This window comes from Myotis daubentonii, chromosome 8 (genome assembly GCF_963259705.1).
Source record: "Myotis daubentonii chromosome 8, mMyoDau2.1, whole genome shotgun sequence".
Classification (NCBI taxonomy): Eukaryota; Metazoa; Chordata; class Mammalia; order Chiroptera; family Vespertilionidae; genus Myotis; species Myotis daubentonii.
The window spans coordinates 19437324-19457376 of record NC_081847.1 but is presented as its reverse complement, the minus strand read 5'-3'; the positions used below and the strand labels follow the sequence as shown (position 1 = coordinate 19457376).

General features: G+C 41.2%; 1 protein-coding gene across 1 annotated transcript in view; it reads left to right on the top strand.

Moving 5' to 3' along the window:
• PCSK2 (proprotein convertase subtilisin/kexin type 2) overlaps positions 1–20053 on the top strand; it is a 259436-nt gene that overhangs the window by 195594 nt on the left and 43789 nt on the right. The window contains exons 6-7 of the mRNA XM_059705485.1: positions 942–1018; positions 16631–16719. Coding sequence (XP_059561468.1) covers positions 942–1018; positions 16631–16719 — 166 coding nt within the window. The remainder of the gene's footprint in view (positions 1–941; positions 1019–16630; positions 16720–20053) is intronic.

The window sequence follows — 20053 nt, the reverse complement described above, 5'->3', positions numbered from 1 at the left end:
CAGGGAATATTAGGGGTAACCAAACTTACTTAGGGAAGGCAATAAATTACTATTTCAAAATGGTATCGATCAAAAAAACTGCATATATTAGACTCTTAATGATATGCTTTTGAAAAATATTTCTGCTGTAACCTTATAGCAGCTCATGTATCCCCTTTCAACAAAACAGTAAACTGCATAAATGACTGCGGTTGATGTTGAGGTTGGTATTCGGGGCTTGGGCAGGGGTTTAACATCCATAAGCATGAAGAAAGTGAGCCCCAAGTCAGTCGGGAGCAGGGAGCTGGACGTGAGTCTTCCACATAAAGCAAGAAAACTCTAAAGGCCATCTCACTTGTGACATGAGAACTAGAAAATTCTGGCCATCAGTTCAAAGAAACTTAGCTTAAGCCCTAGATTCCAGGTAAATCCCATTTATCCAAAAGGCATAAGTCCTGGAGAGCGTAATACTCAAAATCATTAACTCTGAGGGCCTGAAATAGAATGCAATGAGGAAACCTCAAAAAAGGGGATAGCCGGTTTGGCTCAGTGTATAGAGCATCGGCCCGCAGACTGATGCTCTATCGTTAATTGAAGTTCAATTCCCCTCAAGGGCACATGCCTCGGTGGCAGGCTCCCGGCCTGGGGCATGTGCGGAGACAACCAATCAATGTGTCTCTCCCATCAATGTTTCTCTCGTCTCTACCCCTCTCTTTCGCTCTCTGAAAATCAGTGAAAAATGTCCTCAGGTGAGGATTAACAAAAAAAGGTGGGGGTAGGGGGATAAAAAGCTCCAAAGACACATTTCAGCTCTGTCACCATTTGACAAGGGCCGGTCCAGAGCAGAACATTAACACAGCACGTGGGGAGGGACTAGCAGCCTGAAACAGTTGTATCGCAGCATTTTCTCTTGCCTGTGCCTCTGGCTTTATTGACCCAGTGAGACCCCTTATGTTTTTCAGAATGCCGAAGCAAGTTATGACTTCAGTAGCAACGACCCCTATCCTTACCCTCGATACACAGATGACTGGTTTAACAGGTAAACTGGGCCTAATGAGGTGTCTTTGGCTTTAGGTTTGGGGTTTTATTCTGTTTTGTTTTTTCTTTGTTTTGTTTTTAAGGCTTGAAAATCACAAGCAAAATAATCTCAGTGCTTCACTAAATTGTATTGTGACTTTTCCTCTTTGTGGCTACATTCTCTAAATTCTTGTATTTTATTTCCTAACATTGCACTGCTCCTGTAGAATTATCTGTTGAACTAGGAATTGTTTGCCGCTGTATTAAAGATAGAAGGAAATAGGAATAAGAAGAAAGCCTGTCTGAACCCACCAAAGGGTGATTTAAAACATGCTGATTTCACTTGATCTGTGGAAACGATTGTAGAGAACTTCTTTTTGCCCCACGGGGTCTGTGTCTGTATGTTTTGAAAAGTGTTTCTGCTGTAATCTCATGTAGGTCATGCAGTCCCTTTCTCAAAACAAAACTGGCAGAGGTCTGAAGTATTGCCCAGCATGGAAAACTATCCAACGTCTACCTATTTTCTTCAGTCTATGTGGCTACTACACATGTAAATGCAGCCTCCTTTTTCCCCCAAGTAACATTCTTGTCTAAATGGTTAATTACATATAAGAAATACTAAGAAATAAAGATATATGGCTTGCTCATCCAAAGACTGCTATACTTTTTAAACCTAGTGCTTCCCTATTATTGATGTTCTTAGGTGAAATTTATGAGAACATATGAATTTTTCAATTAGTGGTATAAAAATATATTATGTGTACAGCACTTTACTCATTTCTGTTACTTCTGGTGACAAACTCATGGCCCATAAAACAAATGTTGTAATTCTCAGTTTAGTGATAAGAAAATAGGTTTAGAAAGGGAAAGTGACTTCCCTGGTCAAACAATTAGTATATGTCAAAGTCCACACTTGAATCCAAGCTTCATAAATGACCCTAATTCCAACTTTTACCATCTTTTTATAAGCATCATTTTTATTATAAAAGAGAGGAATCATTATGGTCAGAGAGTGGCCAGGTAGCTTAAACTCTGTTCCTAAAATTAACAAGTTGATCAGAGAATGTCTAGAATGTAGACAAGGCATACAGGTTGAGGGGGTTGGCAATTACAGAAAATGCGGGGAGGGGGGAGATAAAGAAAAACTACAATTCAATTTTGCAACATTTTTTAAAGATCATACCTGATGTCCAATAGCACAATTCACTTTCTATCAGCTTCGCCTATAGCTTTAAAATTATAATGCAGTATTTGGAAGTGTGTTTAGGGGTTGAGGATATAATAAAACATCTGAGAACTTCTGACATAACGTGTCTCTTACCCCCATGACTTATAATCCTAGCATACTCTTAGCAAATAAACCATATTCTGACACAGGGATGTGACATTACTAAATAGATGTCACTAAGCCAGGGGTGAGCTGTGATTGGAAATGATGGTCTGGAGCACTGTGTTGAGAAGGACCACGAGGGAGTGCCTGGCTTCAGTATGATTCGTTACCAGTTGTCCACTTGACCTCAGAAAGGGCAGTAGCAACATGTGTGCCAGCTATTTGCCATCTCTCTGCAGCTAGTAGGTGCTAAATTTACCTTTGATAGAATGATTCAGGCACAAAAATATAACCGACAGAATGGTTTTCTCTTTTACCCCATTTTCTGAATCCAGCACAACCTTCCCCAAAGCAACTCTTCCTGTGTGATATACTATAAGATTATTCTTTAAAAAAATGATGACTCCTGCCTTAAAATTGTTCATTTTCAAATGTGTTCTTGAAAATACAATTTTAAACTAGCTAAAATCTTCTAGCTAGAACTAATTAGTATTTAGTGCAATAAAATTTTTCATTGTCACTGGTAAAAATTCTCAAGTGTCCAATTGCCTGAGACACAGTCATAGTGAGTCAGATTAGCATGATCTTTGCCTCTTAGGGAGCCAATGACTCAAGACACAGTGTCCACTGTGACCAATAAATGGGACTTTTCCCAATGATCAAGTCATTTTCAAAGATCCCCATCCAACATGACTTGTTGTTGCAAAGATTAGATGGTACCACAGTTCAAAGCATGGCCTCTCAAAACCTAACTACTCTTGTAAATGATTATGGGAGGATGATGGGTCAAAGTTCAAGCCCACGGCTCTCGAAGGATCCATAGTCTGAAAGCTTGAGTCTGTCCTCAAGATGATTCCTGTGTGGCACAAGAATTAAAATAAAGCAGGCTTCCCATGAGTGTAGGATACATTTACTAAAAATTCCTCCTAAGATGAAATATTTTGATGGGTATTTTCTTCAATATAATTTAGGGTTTGGAGCAGGAAGGAGGAGAATGATTGGATGTACAGAGGAAATAAAATTGGCCAGGAGTTAATAATTGTTACACCAGCTGATGGGTATATGAATCCACTCTACTCTTGTATATCTTTGATATTATCAACACTAATAAAAGAGAAAAATGGTAATTAGCGTACGACGATACCCTTTTCATTGGCTAATCAGGGCTATATGCAAATTAACTGCCAACTAAGATTGGCAGTTAACTGTCAACAAGATGGTGGTTAATTTGCATATGTAGGCACAATGCAGGGAGGCGAAAGGGAAAGCAGGAAGAAGCCCCCTGCCACTGACAGTGATTGGAAACCCAGGGGGGAGCTAAGAGCTGGGGGGCAGGGCAAAGGCGGCCCTGGGGCCGCCTTTGCCCTGCCCCCCAGCCATGATCGGAGAATCAGGTGCCTTTCCGCCCTGGCCAGTGATAGCAGGAAGTAGGGGTGGAGCCAGCGATGGGAGCTGGGCACGGTTGAAGCTGGCAGTCCCAGGAGCTAGGGGTCCCTTGCCTGGGCCTAAAGCGAAGCCCACGATCACGGGGCCACTGCCACTGCGGGTCCCCGCTGCCCGGGCCAGACGCCTAGGCCAGAGGCATCAGGCCTGGGCAAGGGGCCGATCCTGCGATTGGAGGGTGATGGGGGTCAACGCCTGAGGGCTCCCAGTATGTGAGAGGGGGCAGGCTGGGCTGAGGGACACTCCCCCCCACACACACCCAGTGCACGAATTTTGTGCACCGGGCCCCTAGTCTATAATAAGAAGTAAATTTCAAGAGCATATGGCATAAAAAGAAGCTTAAAAAAGTGTTGGAACTTTAATTCAGTACTCATGAAACTGTTAGTTTTGGTATGCAAGCTGCTAAGGAACTTGCAGTGTCATATGAGGAGGTGATAGATGCCCAAATCACTACAGGGTTAAGTGTAGCCAGAACTTAAAAAAAAATAAAAAAAGAAGGAAGGAAAGAAGGAAGGAAGGAAGGAAGGAAGGAAGGAAGGAAGGAAGGAAGGAAGGAAGGAAGGAAGGAAGGAGAACACAAGGGAAGCAAATACATATTAAGCAGTCACTATGTTTAGGGCACTATTTTAAGTGTTTTGCATGTATTAATTCAATTCTCATAATAATTATCTAAAACAGACATTATCATTATTTTTCCCATTTTGGAAACTGAGCACAGGAAGGTTAAGCAAGTTGTGTAACATCACATAGCAAATAAGTGGTGGAGACAGGATTTGACACTAGTGAGGGGGCTGTTACACGCACTGCCTCACAATAAAGATGCTTTGGAGAGAAATGCAAACTCATGTCTGGCTGGGGCAGTTGGGACAGGCCTCCTTGAAGAGGTGGCATTTAGTCTAGGATTTTAATGAAGGTAATAAGCAGAGTTGGTGGGGAGTCTATCCCGGAGTGTGGGTACAATTTAGGGGAAGGCAGAAGGGGCACACATGTTCACAAGGTGGCCTGGGTAACTGGGCTGGGATTTAGAGACTGGTGCGTGGGCAGCATTCTAAGAAGACTTCACAGAAGCGTGAGCATGAGAGGTTCGGACAAGTTTCTAGGAGAAAGAAGGAGAGATTCTGTGGTTGGGTAGGAAACTGGGTCAGAGACATAGACAAGGACCATCCTCCATTGCACCCAAGGAATGTTGCTCCCCAAAGGCTCCGGGAGCCTTGAGCCCCACACTTGCCGTGGTCAGGTTCACAACCAATCCAGCACGAGTCTCTGGATAGCTATGCAACCACAAAGACATGCCGTATTCTCTTCTGGGCATGGGCATCATACCTGACGCCCCATCTCTGCCCAGCAGACTTTGGGCTCTTGAGAAATGCTCACTTAAGCATGACTCTGATAAAGGGCTGACTGATGTTGACCAGCAAGGGGCTTGGGGCTATTGACATTCCAGTCACACCACCTGCTACAAAGGCTAGTTGGGGCTCAGAAGCAATTGCTGCCCAGGAAAAGGCAGCGGCTCTCCCTCACAGGGTTCTCATTGCTGTGAAAAGTAGAAAATAAAACGCACTACAAGGGGCTCTCTCAAGCAAGCAAATAAAATGTTTTCCTTGGATGGGAAACCAAGTTCAAGCGCAGTGAGTCTCTCCTGAGCGTCCCTGATAGTCTTAAACACCATATCATCCCCTCTGTACTAATTTGTTAACTTGTTTTCCTTCAAGTGTACATTTATTTAAGAACATATTTAAAACTCCAAACCAAGGACTCTATGAAAGCAAACTTCATATATATGCAAAACCGCTTTCAGCGGATCTGTATATTAGAATTTCTTGCCCTGTGCTTAATTTGACTTTATAGGATTATTTCTTTTTAAGCAGAGCAAGTGTATTTATTCTACTGTGAACCATTTAATAATTACATGCAGTATCTGGGCTCTGGGGATATATTTAAACAGTTGAAAAATTTGCAAAAGGAGTATAATTTCCTCCTAGTTTACAATCAGAGAATGCAGATGGCCAAGCAAAATAATAATAACAGTAATAATAACCCAAATTGCAAAAAGAGAGGAAATAATACACAATTAATGAGCATCAACAATGTGCAAAACTTATATAACTGATTTCCTGTGAGGTATGAGGATCTAGTACCACATTTTTTTCTTTGCTGGCATTCAACAAATATTGATTGGCTGGTTGACAGAAGGATGGCATACCTTCTCAGCTGGGCTGAGATGTTGAGTAGCCTTGACATCTGTCCATGTTAGAGCTGCCTGCCCCTTCCAAGTTTTGCAGCCCTTGCTTTGTCAATAATCTTCCATCGTTGCTTGGTTTTAAGTCAATATTCAGTGATGCATTGCAGATCCGCATTTCATTACTGTGCTGCTGTCCATAAAAGTCCCTCTTGCATAACATTTATTTGACAAGCATTCGACACTGAAATGTCATCCCTGCCATCGGCAATATTTAGGGAGCATCACAGGGTGCAGCACACTCTATCTATAAGCCCTGAAGAGTAAGAGATTCCGGATTAGATGTAATTCCTGGCTGCCAAAAATGTACTATAAATTCAGGAAGAGAGAGGACATTTATTACTCAGGCAAATGGGGGGAAGGAGGAAGGAAAAATGGATGATGAGAAACATTTATCTCTATGTAAGTTCCTTTGATTGATAGCATTAGTTAAACCTTCAAATAATAAAGAATTTCCATGATTAACATTTTTTTCTTATTAAAAGTCATATTTCATTTTGAAGAACTCTGTGTGACAAGCCAGAGAAGAACATGTGAGAAAAATGGGCCTTCTCTGGTTGGCTATTTGCACACTGATGGAAACCGATACTTTACCCTGGTGACACGTAATGGTTTAGAAATAGACAAACATCTTTTCCTTCTGTCTTTATAGACAATTCTGTAATCACCTCCTGGATAATAAAATGCAAACTGCTTTCCAAGACCTAATCTAAATTTTTATTTCATGGGAGCTTTGGGAATACAGTAGTCCCCTTTTATCACATTCTAAGACCCCCCAATGGGTAGATGCCTGAAACCACAGATAGTACTGAACCCTATATATACTAAGGTTTTTTCTGTACATACATACCTATGACAAAGAATAATTTATAAAATTAGACATAGTAAGGAGACTAACACCAATAACTAATAATAAGATAAAAAATTATAACAGGATACTATAATAAAAGTTATGTGAATATGACATTATTAAGTAAAATAAGGGTTACTTGGACACAGGCACTGGTACCTACCGAAACCACCAAAGGGATGAGGCACTTCCTGTGTGGGATGGAGCAGGACAGTGAGAGATTTCAGAATGGCACGCAGTTAAAAACTTATAAATTGTTTTTTCTGGAATTTACCGTTTAATATTTTTGGACTGCAGTTGATCCAGGGTAACTAAAACCATGGAAAGCAAACCCACAGATAAGCAGGGAATGTTGTATCTCATAAGTCGATATTTGCTCAAATGTTGCTGTTGCTTTAAACCTCCTCTCTATACAAACCAGAGCAGAACAAAACACAACAAAGTTCAATTTTGTTAGCTATTGTGAGCCATTGGGGGGGAAAAAAATTTTAATTTTATTTTTAGCCCCCTACCTGGATTAGACAAGTCTTCATTATTTAAGGTTTCCCTATAGCTAGAAAAAACAGACATAACACAGACTGGGAGCCATGGAGAGAATTATATCAATTATAAAAGAATCATCTGTATGTTAGTATAATCATTTCTACTTTGGAAAGTGATGTTATGCATGCCACATAGGGGGATTTTATGGTCCTCAGGTGGCAATATTTTTCTTAAGAGAGAAAAATATAGCAGATTATGATAAACAAATATAGTGTTGTGTTAATTACTTGGTATGAAATAAGTGATCCTTGAACCAGTTTCTCCTCTCTGTAAAATGGGAGTATAACTCCACCTTGAAGGTTTGTATGAGGGACTAGACACATGTACACAGAGCACTTGGTACAGGGCATGGCACAAGGTAAGCACTCCCAAATGGCAAAAAATATAATTATGACATTCAGTGAAGGGATTTCTAAGGAGCTAAGTCAACCATTTTTCAGCTACATAGAAAATGGGGAGAATTTATGCCAAAGGAGTTCATGGATGGCCCAGCCATTCACCCATTTATTCTCAGACATCCATTCTCTCATCTGAGCTTTTGACAGAAACTAGATAACAGTCGACTCAAGGTTAAAGTTTATGTCAAGGGTCCGGTACCTGTGTTTCTGCATTGCTGATTGAAAGAGGAATTATATCCAAAGATAGTTTGTATGCATGAGACAAGCTTGATCTATTGGTGATCTATTGGAACAAATGAAAGGCCTAGCATCTAGGAAGCTGGAGAGCCTCTTCTCTTCCCCAGAAAGCACTGGACACTTCCCAGCAGACCTGGGATTTTACCCAAAAACAGCTGCACCTCCTCACCTATTTAACCAGGACTCTTGAAACCCTAAAGCCATGGTCAGCAAACTGCGGTTCACGAGCCACATGCGGCTCTTTGGCCCCTTGAGTGTGGCTCTTCCTAAGCCTTAGGAGTACCCTAATTAAGTTAATAACAATGTACCTACCTATATAGTTTAAGTTTAAAAAATTTGGCTCTCAAAAGAAATTTCAATCGTTGTACTGTTGATATTTGGCTCTGTTGGCTAATGAGTTTGCAGACACTGTCTTAAAGTCTTACCCTGTAGAACTCATCGGAGGCTAGCCAGCATACATAGCTGATGACCAACTAGCCGGGTAATCTCTGCAGCTCAGCTCCAATATTTCCAACACTGAAGCATCTTTCAGCAAAGACAGGACTAAAAATACTGTAGCTGGCCACTATGGAACTGGTTGTCTAAGAATCTGTAGATCAAAGGAGACTGGAGACTAGATGCCCATGAACCTGGCCAAGTTTCCCACTAACTTGCTGAATGGATCTGCATTATTCCCAATACCTCTGTGAGTCCAGAGCCCTAGAACACCTTTATAAGCTGTGGCTGTCAGATATAGAACTAAGAACTCAATTAAGACAACCATAGGACCAATGGCCAGGAATGGAGACCAAAAAAGGAAAGAAAGAAGTGAGGCAGGAGGGATCTCCAACTCAAAATTAGCCTGAAAACCAAAATTCAAAAGTATCTGGAAAAACACACATTCAACAAAATAAAAAACAGGGCATGAATTTATACCAGGTGATATTAATTTTATGGAGAATCTTTAAAATGGCTTTAAAATAAATTATGTTTAAAAACACCCTCACAGAAACAGCCAGAATAATGTTTGACCAAATATCAAAGACCCTGTGACCCATCCAAGTTGAAACATAAAATTAACCATTATGCTTTTTATTTGCACATTTGCTCAGAATGATAAGTGCATGAATAACATCTGTTTAAAAAGAAAAATAAATGATGTGGAAAACATGAGCAAAAATAAACATGAATATGAAAAAGAACCAATTGCAATTGAAAAATACAACCACTGGAATAAAATCTCAATAAATGGAATGAAATTTAGCCTGGGTGCAGTTGAATAGGTAATTAATTAATTGACGATAACACTGTCTATCAAAAACCTACAGCAAACATTATTTTTACTGCTGAAATTTGATGGCATACTCTCTAATGCTGGGACAAAATAAGAATACTACCTAAAATCTCTTTTATTTGACAATATGCCACATCTCATGACCAATGAAATAATGATAAATCTAAGAAAAAGTATGTGAGAACATTAGTGAGAAAATTATAAACTTAGAAAACACATAAAGAAAGTCCTGGATGAAGGAGTGATATACTAAACTCATGGATAAAAAAGATGTAACAATATAAACATGTCAACTTCATCTATTAATTCAATGCAATTCCAATTAAACTTTTCTGTGAAATTAAGCAAAATGATTCTAAAATTCACTTAGAAAAGCAAAGAGCCAAGAATAGAAAAAGAAGGCAAGAGAGGAGGATGAGGAGAATTAATATGAAGAGAGAAGGAGGGAACATCAAGGTGGGAAACTGCCTACCAGATATCAAAACATTATAAAACCATAATAAATATGAGAGAGCAGGGTTAGTACAGGGAGAGAGAAAAAGGGGTCAAAGAAACAGAATAGAGAGGCCAGCAGCAGATATCCCGCACGCACACACACCCTGTATAAAAAGAAGCTTAACATATGATCAAGATGGTGATGAAAACAATAAGGGAAGGATGGTGTGATGATATTTAATTAATAGGACTAGTTGTTAGTATGCAAAAGTAGGTGTCCACCTCACATCTTGAGCATAAATAAAATTCAGGATAATTAAAACCTAAATGTATAAAAATATTTTAGAATTAAAATGTAGAAAAACATCTTTATGATACTAAAATAGGGATGGATTTCTTAAACAAATCACTGAACCCCAAGAAAAATAAAAAGATTGATAACCCTGACTACATTAAAATTAAACACCTTTTCTTCAACAAAAGTCACAATGAACAAAGTTGAAAGATAAGCCACAGACTAGGAGAAGATATGTGCAACTTAATCCCCAAGTTTTAGGGGGGGAAAAAACAGAATTAAATGTCAAAATATATAAAGAATGGCCACAAGTCAGAGAGAAAAGATAATAGAAAAATGGACAGAAGTTATGCACAGGTGATTAACACAAGAGAACACCTGAGTGAATTCACATGTGAGAAGATGCTCATCCTCCCTGGTAATGAGGAATATGCAAAATGAACTAATGAGATACCATTTCACACCAAATAGACTAGCAAAATGGTGAATTTTGCTGATACTAAATGTTGGCAAGGCTGTGAGAGCAACAGGAACTCTCCCTCTCTGCAGGAGGTAACATATATCCATAAACCTGTTTTCCCCCTACGTACATACTCGCAGAGAAAATCTCCACATGTGCCCAAGAAATTAAATAGACAAGAATATTTTCTTCAAATTATTTGTAATAGCAAGCAACTTTCAAACAACCTAAATGCTTATCGTTGGGAGTACAAATAAGTAAATTTTAGCATATCTTTAAGTGAATGACTACACAGAACTAAAAACAAATGAACTAGAATTCATGAATAAACCTCAAAATACAAATGAATAAAGCAAATTTTAAATAGATCGCATATTATGTAACATTTATATGTATATGCATATCTGATTATAAGGTGATTGCATTAAAAAATGCATGGATCAGTGTTCTAATTGTCAAACTTAGTGTAGTGGTCAAGTCCAAGGCATAATGGCTTCAGGGAGGGCTTCATTTGCATCTCTATATATTTATTTCTTTTAAAAACCTATACCAATATAAAACACATGAATGTGCCCTGTAAATACAGAATCCTTTGACCTTAAGGATATCCAGGATACCTTGACTGTTCACACACAGAATTACGGATGTTGTTTTACTCAAAGTCCATCTATTTAAATGTTATTCTCATCCAAAACACCCTCACAGAAACACCCAGAATAATGTTTGACCAAATATCTGAGCACCCCCTGGCCCAGCCCAGCTGACACGTAAAATTAACCATCACACTTTTTATTTGCACACTTCTGATAGTCAGGAATAGAGAATAGTCAAGGGTCATGGTTAAGAGAAGGGATTTGGAAGTAGCAGACTTGAGTTAGAATTCTGGTTCTTCCTCCTAATGAGAAGTGACTTAATATCTCTGTGTCTCAACTCCTTCTTCTATAAAATGATAATAGTAATAGTTTGCTGTGAGGATTAGATAGAATAATTCATGTAGCACTCTCAGCACAGTGTCTGGGCCACATTAGGTCAACAAATGATACTCATCATGTTCACATTGCTTGATATATCTTAATCTATGACTTGAATGGAGCACATATAAAAAAAATGCTTTGGGCTGGAAAGGATAAGTGGGGTGACCGATCACTCTAGTGGACGAAGGCCAGCAACATGGGAAGAAGGGATGTGCCTATGCTCTCTCACTGGAGATCCCCATGGGCAGGGGCAGGAACAGGGCCCCGAGTTTTCACCTGAACATCTTCACAGCAACTGCAGCTGTTTGGGGAAGCCCCAGTACAGTCATATGACAGTCCAGGTTTGAACCCCATTCCCCCACAGGTTAACCATGTGTATCCATTGCATCAGGTATCGATTGCCAAGTAATGCCACATAAAAACCATCCCAAAACTTAATAGCTTGAAACAATAAGCATTAACAATTGCTCACACATCTATACGTTAGCTAGACAGGGCTGTTGATCTGGACAGGGCTCAGCTTTGTGTCTGGGCTCACTTGTGCGTCCATGGTCAGCTGGCAGGTTGGCGGGGGGCTCGCTGGCTTAGGACAGCCTCTCTCACATGTCTGGAGGATGGTAACTAACAGCTGAGGAGACAGGCCCAAAGGATTGCATGGTGTGTGTTTTTTAACTTTTTTTTTTTTTTTTTTTTTTTACAGAGAGGAAGGGAGAGATAGAGAGTTAGAAACATCGATGAGAGAGAAACATCGATCAGCCGCCTCCTGCACATCTCCTACTGGGGATGTGCCCGCAACCCAGGTACATGCCCTTGACTGGAATCGAACCTGGGACCTCTCAGTCCGCAGGCCGACGCTCTATCCACTGAGCCAAACCGGTTTTGGCAGGATTGCATGTTTTTAACCATCTAATAGTTGAGCCTGGACTTGTCCACATGGTGCCTGGGCAGGGCTTCAAGAGGAAGGAGAAGCTACAAGTCCTTTTGAAGGCTAAACTCAACATTTCCACACATGCTTTTGGCCAAAACAAGTCGCAAGGCCAGCCTGATTCAAGGAAGAGAGAAATAGGCTCCACTCTTCATGGGAGGAACAAGAAAATCACATTGCCACAGACATGGACAAGGAGAGTAGTAATGCAACACAGCCATGACTCTGGTCACTTGCCTTTAGAAGGAGGTCAATCAAGCAACCATTTTTGTCCCTCACTCTCTACAGGCATTTCCACTTCAGACAGGCTTATGATTTATTATAGAGGCAAGAGGGAGCTACTGAATGTTTTAAGAAAGCAAAGAGTCCAAACAAAAATGGATTTAGAAAAATATTTTCCTGACATTCAGGGAGCAAGCATTGCCTGAGACCATCAGGAAGGCAGGAATGAGGGAAAAGCATTTGAGGCGATGGAACAGGGCTTACAAAGGCCCAGGACTGTGAAAAGATAGGGTCGTGAACAATTATAAGATGCCTCCACTAGCTGCTTATAATTAATTAGTGCCTCCTAATTTAACAGTGAAATGTTTCTTCTCCTATGCTCCTCTAGAGAGCTCACGACATTCATCTCGCCACTTAAAGACCAAAATTAAAGATAAGGAAGCATTCAGTGTCTTTCATTTGCTCAAGCCAGTTCACATGCATTTGTCTTCCAGCCCTTAGTGAGCAGTTTTAGGGTAGAGACGAGCTTATCCCCATGTGGGAGGGTAGAGGGTTGGTTCAGTAATTGAGCATTGGTCTCAGACCTGGCTCAGCCACCTACTTGCTATACACCAGTGGTTCTCAACCTTCTGGCCCTTTAAATACAGTTCCTCATGTTGTGACCCAACCATAAAATTATTTTCATTGCTAATTCATAACTGTAATGTTGCTACTGTTAATGTAAATATCTGATATGCAGGATGGTTTTAGGCGACCCCTGTGAAAGGGTCGTTCGACCGCCAAAGGGGTCGCGACCTACAGGTTGAAAACTGCTGCTGTACACCTTGGAGCCAGCACCTCTAAGAATCAACTTTGACATCTGTGAAATGGAGCAGTACCTACAGGTAGCCCTCTTGTGAGGATTAAAGTAGATGAGGCCAGAAAAGCACTGAGCACAGTGCCTGTCATGAATAACCGCCCAGTAAGTGGCAGCTGGCTGTGGGGCCTTCTAGCTCCTGAGTCTCCTAGAGCAGGGTCCACACACTATACGGCCTCCATCAGTACCTCTGTGTTCTTCACAGATGCTGGTGAAAGTACTGATTGGCCCAGGCAAGGCCTGATTGCACATTTTAGGCCTCAGAAAGGAGATCTCAACAGGGCTGCTAATTAAACAATAAGGAAATTCACGCTCAGTCGAATTAGAGATGGCATTGATTTTTAAACTTTTATTTAAAAATTATTTGTTCAGCATGAGTGAAACAGCAAGCAAGCAAGTTACATTTAATCAGTATCCATTAAAGTTCCATTTTTTAAATTATGCACCGATATAAAGCATATGTACACTTTATATATGGTTTGTATTTTATATTTGTACATAAGTATATAATGTATATAGATAATATATAGGTATGTGTTAGATATAAATATGTAAGTATATAATTATGAATATATAAGTAGATATAAGTATAAACGTACACTTAAATTTATACATTTAAAGTATATATGCAAATCAATATAAAGGGATATTGATATCATTTTGTTTATATGGATACATATGTGTGTGCTTTCATGCTGTTTTTAAACATTTTAGTTATCAGTTTCTTCAGAATTTGGAATAAGAAGGTATTAGCCATGAAAGCCACATCCACAACACTCTCCCATCAAGTTCCACCTTAACTAAGCACCTTCTCAATGTGATTTACAGAAAACTTGGACAAGGAGTCAGCGGTTGGCTCAGCACGATAAGTTTTCACAGATCTGTTACCACAAGGGCCAATTTCTATAGTAACTTCAGGGCTTACTTGGACACAATATGCAGATTTTATTCTTGTTTCAAAGGAAATTTAGAGTCCAGGACATAGGTAGCCTTTATGGAGGCAGGATTTACTTTTACTCATACAAAGAAAGAAAATGTGTGTGTGTGTGTGTGTGTTTGTGTACACTGTGTGTGTACATATATATATATAATCTGTATATAGACTCTTTTTGCTATTGTTAATCCTCACCTGAGGATATTTTTTCCATTAATTTTTAGAGAGAGTGGAAGGGAGGGGGAGAAACAGAGAGAGAGAAACATTGATCTCATATCGATTGGTTGTACCCTGACCAGGCTGGGGATAGAGCCTGCAACCGAGGTACATGACCTTGACCAGAATTGAACCCTTCAGTCTGCAGGCCGACACTCTAACCACTGAGCAACCGGCTAGGTCTATACTTTATTTTTTAAGGACTTGTGCAATAGCTTTGCTTGCCCCAAGAGGATGTCACAAACAGTACACTAGTCACCCCTGCAGAAATCAAAGCTTCCTGGGGCCCTGTAGCCAGACAACCCTGCACCCACATTTCCTTACTTGCGCCACAGTCAGAGTAGTGAGTGGAAAAGCCAGCACCACCCCCCTCCACCCCCACGCTGGCCCTTCTGCAGGCCATGCACACAAGGTTCCAGCAGACTTGGTAATGTGACCGTTTAATCCCTTAGCTGCTTCACAGACCTTTAAAATAGGCCTCTCAGGGTCAGGACTGGTAAGTGTCAGGTGACTTCCACATCTTGAATGCTGTGTAGTGTTTAAACAGGGCATTCTGATTGACTTAAGCATTTATGCTTGTTTCGCTTCTCTATAGCCACTTAACAAACTACTCCAAAACTTAAAAAGGAACATTTATTTGCTCACAGCCCTGTAACCTGGGCAGGGACAGCCTGTCTCTCTCCACTAGCTGCTGACAGGGGTGCCCTGGCTGGTTTGGAAGGGAGGAGGGATGCGGCTCCCTCACATGTCAGGCATATCATCCGAGGTATTGGGACATTGGAGGCCTCTCTCTCTGAGTGTTCTCACCCATATGTGGTCTAGCAGCTAGACTCTAGCTCAGTGGTTCTCAACCTTGGCTGCACATTAGGATCACCTGGGAATCTTCTTAAAATCCTGATTTCTGGGCCTGTGGCACCTGGCACCAGCAGAGGGAAGCTGAAGTTGTCAGGCCTCTTTTTATATATTTTAGAGAGAGAGGAAGGGAGAGGGAGAGAGAAACATTGATGTGAGAACAAATATCAATCTGCTGCCTCCTGCACGCCCCCTACAGGGGATCTAGCCCAAAACCCGGGCATGTGCCCTGACTAAGAATCAAACCAGCAACTTTTCTGTGCATGGGACAATGCCCAACAAACTGAGCCACACCGGCCAGGGGGCCAGGCTTCTTAAAAAGTGGTTCATCATCCTTCCCCTGCATTTTATGGGTCAACCCAAGTCACCAGGACAATTCAAGGAGGTGGGAAGTACACATAGGAGGGGAAGAACTATTTGGAACCCGTGATATAAGGGAAGAGAGGACAAGCTAAAAGGAGAAAAACGAATGGAATTACAGTGAGTGCTGCAGAGGATATTCTAGAACATGAGCCCTGAGGAGGCTTGCTCAGAGTTATAAAACCCGGCAAACCTTGGAAAGATTACCTAATCAATGCCTGGGGGTCTTAATCTGGTCAGCCTCACAGGTTCTGTGGACTCCCTTGAAACTGTATGCGAAATGTTGCCCATGTATGCTTTTTATATTCCGGGAGGAACGTAGGAATCTGTAGCATTGAGTCCTCTAGCATTCGATCTTCAGAAGAGTCTATGGCCCAAAAAGGTAAATCAGTGTTCCCCACAATGGCTGGGCCAGCCTTGAAATGAAGCACCAGCCCACAATCCTAGTGCTCCAACCAGAGCTCTCCCAACCGGAGACATGTGAGTTTTGTGCAGGAAGATACTTCAAATTTTAAAGTAAAGATCAGATTTCAAGGTTGAAATGTTCTGAGAAGCCCCTTTTGTCAGAAATAAGCCAAGGTCAAGAAGATGGCTGGAGCAGGGCGGGGGTGGAGCGGGGGGGAAGAAAAGAGACGCTGGATACACGGATGGAAAATTGGGTGGGCCAAGTGCTAGCTTCAGGCTAACCAAGCCATTGAGAAGAACCAAATTGCTTCCAGTTGACAGAATTTAAGGAACCCCTTCCAGAGTCTTTTGAAACTGTATCTAATTTGTCTTTATTTTGCCCCACAGCCATGGGACCCGATGTGCAGGGGAAGTTTCTGCCGCGGCCAACAACAATATCTGTGGGGTCGGAGTGGCATACAACTCCAAGGTCGCAGGTAAGCCGCCCCTGCCAAGCAGCAGGCCTTGCTCCAGACAGCCAGCCCCCAAACGCATCACACCCTAGTCTCCAGGATGGCCAGGGCCTGGCAAAAACTCCCACCGTGGCCCTGACCGGTTTGGCTCAGTGGGTGGACCTTCGGCCTACGGACTGAAGGGTCCTGGGTTGATTCCAGTCAAGGGCATGTACTTTGGTTGCAGGTACATACCCAGTAGGGGGCGTGCAGGAGGCAGCTGATTGATGTTTCTCTCTCATTGATGTTTCTAGCTCTCTATCCTTCTCCCTTCCTCTCTGTAAAAAATCAATAAAATATTTTTTTTAAAAAACTCCCATTGTGGCAGGAGATCTGAGACATGGAGTTTTTAAAAAGTGAAAAAAATACATATATATTTTTTAACGTGTTTAAATTTTTTATTTAGGTGTAATATAAATACAGGAAAGTGCCCAGGTCACAAACATGTAGCTCAATGGATTTTTACAAACTGGCCAAGAAACAAAGCATTACCAGCACCCAAAAGCCCTCCTTGTGTCTCCTCCCAGTTGCTATGTATGCACACAAGAATAATCACAATCCTGATTTCTAACAGCAAACATTGGCTAGTGTCAGTTTTTAAACTTTACATAAATGGTTTTTATTGTCTGTACTCTTTCGTGTCAGTGTCAGAAAAATCTTAATGACACTCAAACAAAGCCTATAGAATATAGGAGATGTGCATGGATTACTATAAACACACTCAGAATCTTCAAAATAGTTCTTTTGTTGTTGTTGTTTTCGGTTTTGCACAATGCATCTCATCTTCAAGGAAATATATTCTACTGAGAACCTTTTGACTAAGTTCCATAGGAAGGACATTTAACAATTTCATCTTTACAGAAGACTTAGACATGAGAGTGACAAGTCACTAGAAATTAGAAACCAAAATCTGCCCCCACCCCCAAAAAGAGAGAGGGAGAGAGAGAGGATGAAAGAGCAAGGTTCATAATCATGCAACAAAATGCTGGAGAATGGAGTGGCTCCTGGCTTGTTCCAAGTTTAGCCTCAAATTGGCTCTTAATTTGTTTAGGCTGACTCATCCAGCCTTGTTTTTCTTTTTTTACAACTGTCTTGATATTTTTCCTGGAGATTTAATGGAACCAAAAACTATCTTTGTGCTGACACTTGCATTTCTGGGGGCCTCAATAAAACAAGAGCAACTTACACAAACCCATCATTAACCTCTTTCAACGCTGTTTGCTCGGAGGCTTGCCTGAGCTGGGTGCAGAATACATCCCAAAGCATACATTGGGAGGTTCTGAAATGTAAATAGAGGACGCGTGGTCCCTCGGGTTTCAGCTCTCTTTACTTTGTGTGCATCCAAAATGTTACCATTAAAATGTCAGAAGCCATTAAGAGATCTGGGGAAAGAATATCACCCAATTAATATTTTATAAGCTAGGCTTGTACCTCGGGTGGTAGCTGAGGCAAGGTGGGTTCTCTATTCACAAGACAGAACTGGAGGCAACTGAAAAATTCAAGCCTGAATTTCTCATTCACAGTGATTGCCTTCAAAATAGTTTTGAAAGCTCTGTACAAACAAATCAACTGGTTTTTTCAACAAGGGATTCTTAAAACTGCTGCAGGTAAAAGTTAAAAGTCAGCCCTAGCCAGTTTGGCTTAGTGGATAGAGTGTCAACCTGTAGACTGAATGGTCCCGGGTTCAATTCCGGTCAAGGGCACATGCCCAGCTTTCGGGCTCAATCCCCAGTAGGGAGCATACAGGAGGCAGCCAATCAATGATTCTCTCTCATCATTAATGTCTCTCTCTCCCTCTCCCTTCCTTTCTGAAATCAATTAAATATATATTTTTTTAATTAAAAGTCAGAGTAGCTCACAGAGTTTGGAGGTTTATTGGGGTCCTTTTTCCCCATCTGCTTCTTCTATCTTGTTCTCTATTACCTGAACTCTGAAAACATCTAAGCTGCTCATCAAATGTACCTAAAATTCTTGCTCTCTTCTTCATTTGAATTACCTAAAAGAAAATCCAGAAGACTAAAATTTGGGTGTGTAAGGGGGGAAAACCTTTCTCCTATCCTTCTGGGTTCTTCTGGCTGGTCTAAGAATTAAATTGACATGAGACTGATTAAAGGAGAAAATAATCCGATTCAATTATGTACAAATGTAAGGAGGTTCCATAAGAATATGGTGCCAAGGACAGATAGGGCAGTTGAGGCTTATATGCTGTCTTGAGCTAAGGAGAAGTGGGTAGTGTTTGGGGACTTTAAAGGGGAGGAAGACAATTCACAGGGAGATGGAAAAGCAAATGTTTGGTAAACAAATGTGTGCTGGGCCATGCAGAGAGTGGGAGACAGAGTCTCTAAAGCCTAGGCCCCACACCTAGTTCAGATTACACTACAGCTACTAGTATCTATGAGGAGAGCTCCATTCCAGGGGCAGGCCCTCTAGCTAAATTATTTTAGGCAGTAAGGGAGTAGGGGGGAGGTCAAAGGTTCTTCGTTGTGTGTGTGTTGTTTTTGAGATTATGTTTATTAAAGCTGGGGACAGGGAAACAAGGAATGGCTTAGGATAGAAGAAGCAACAAAGGAGGCCTTGAAGACAGGTTCAGGGGGTTAGAGCCGTGGTCAGCAAACTCATTAGTCAACAGAGCCAAATATCAACAGTACAACGATTGAAATTTCTTTTGAGAGCCAAATTTTTTCAACTTAAACTATATAGGTAGGTACATTGTTATTAACTTATTTAGGGTACTCCTAAGGCTTAGGAAGAGCCACACTCAAGAGGCCAAAGAGCCGCATGTGGCTCTCGAGCCGCAGTTTGCAGACCACGGGCCTAGGATGAGCTGTCACTGCCCATTGCTCCCCTGGTTGCAAGTCTCCTGGAGTCCCTTTGAGTTTAGGACAGGGATGGCGAACCTCTGACACGCAAACTCATTTTTTTGGTTGATTTTTCTTTGTTAAATGGCATTTAAATATATAAAATAAATATCAAAAATATAAGTCTTTGTTTTACTATGGTTGCAAATATCAAAAAATTTCTATATGTGACACGGCACCAGAATTTAGTTAGGGTTTTTCAAAATGCTGGCACACCGAGTTCAAAAGGTTCGCCATCATTGGTTTAAGATGCACAGGTGTAGGGAAGAAGACAGGAAAGGCACAGGCATGCTCCTGGGACCTTCGTTTTGGGGGGGCAAAGGGGGGACCTTAAAGGCTGGGAGTTTAGGGAAGGTCTTCGGGGAGGATTCAATAGTATATTCATCAGCTTTCCCAGGAGTGCCCTTTCAGGGTTCATGGTCTCAGCTGTATTTCAGCTCCAGGCCCAGAAAAGCAGCAAA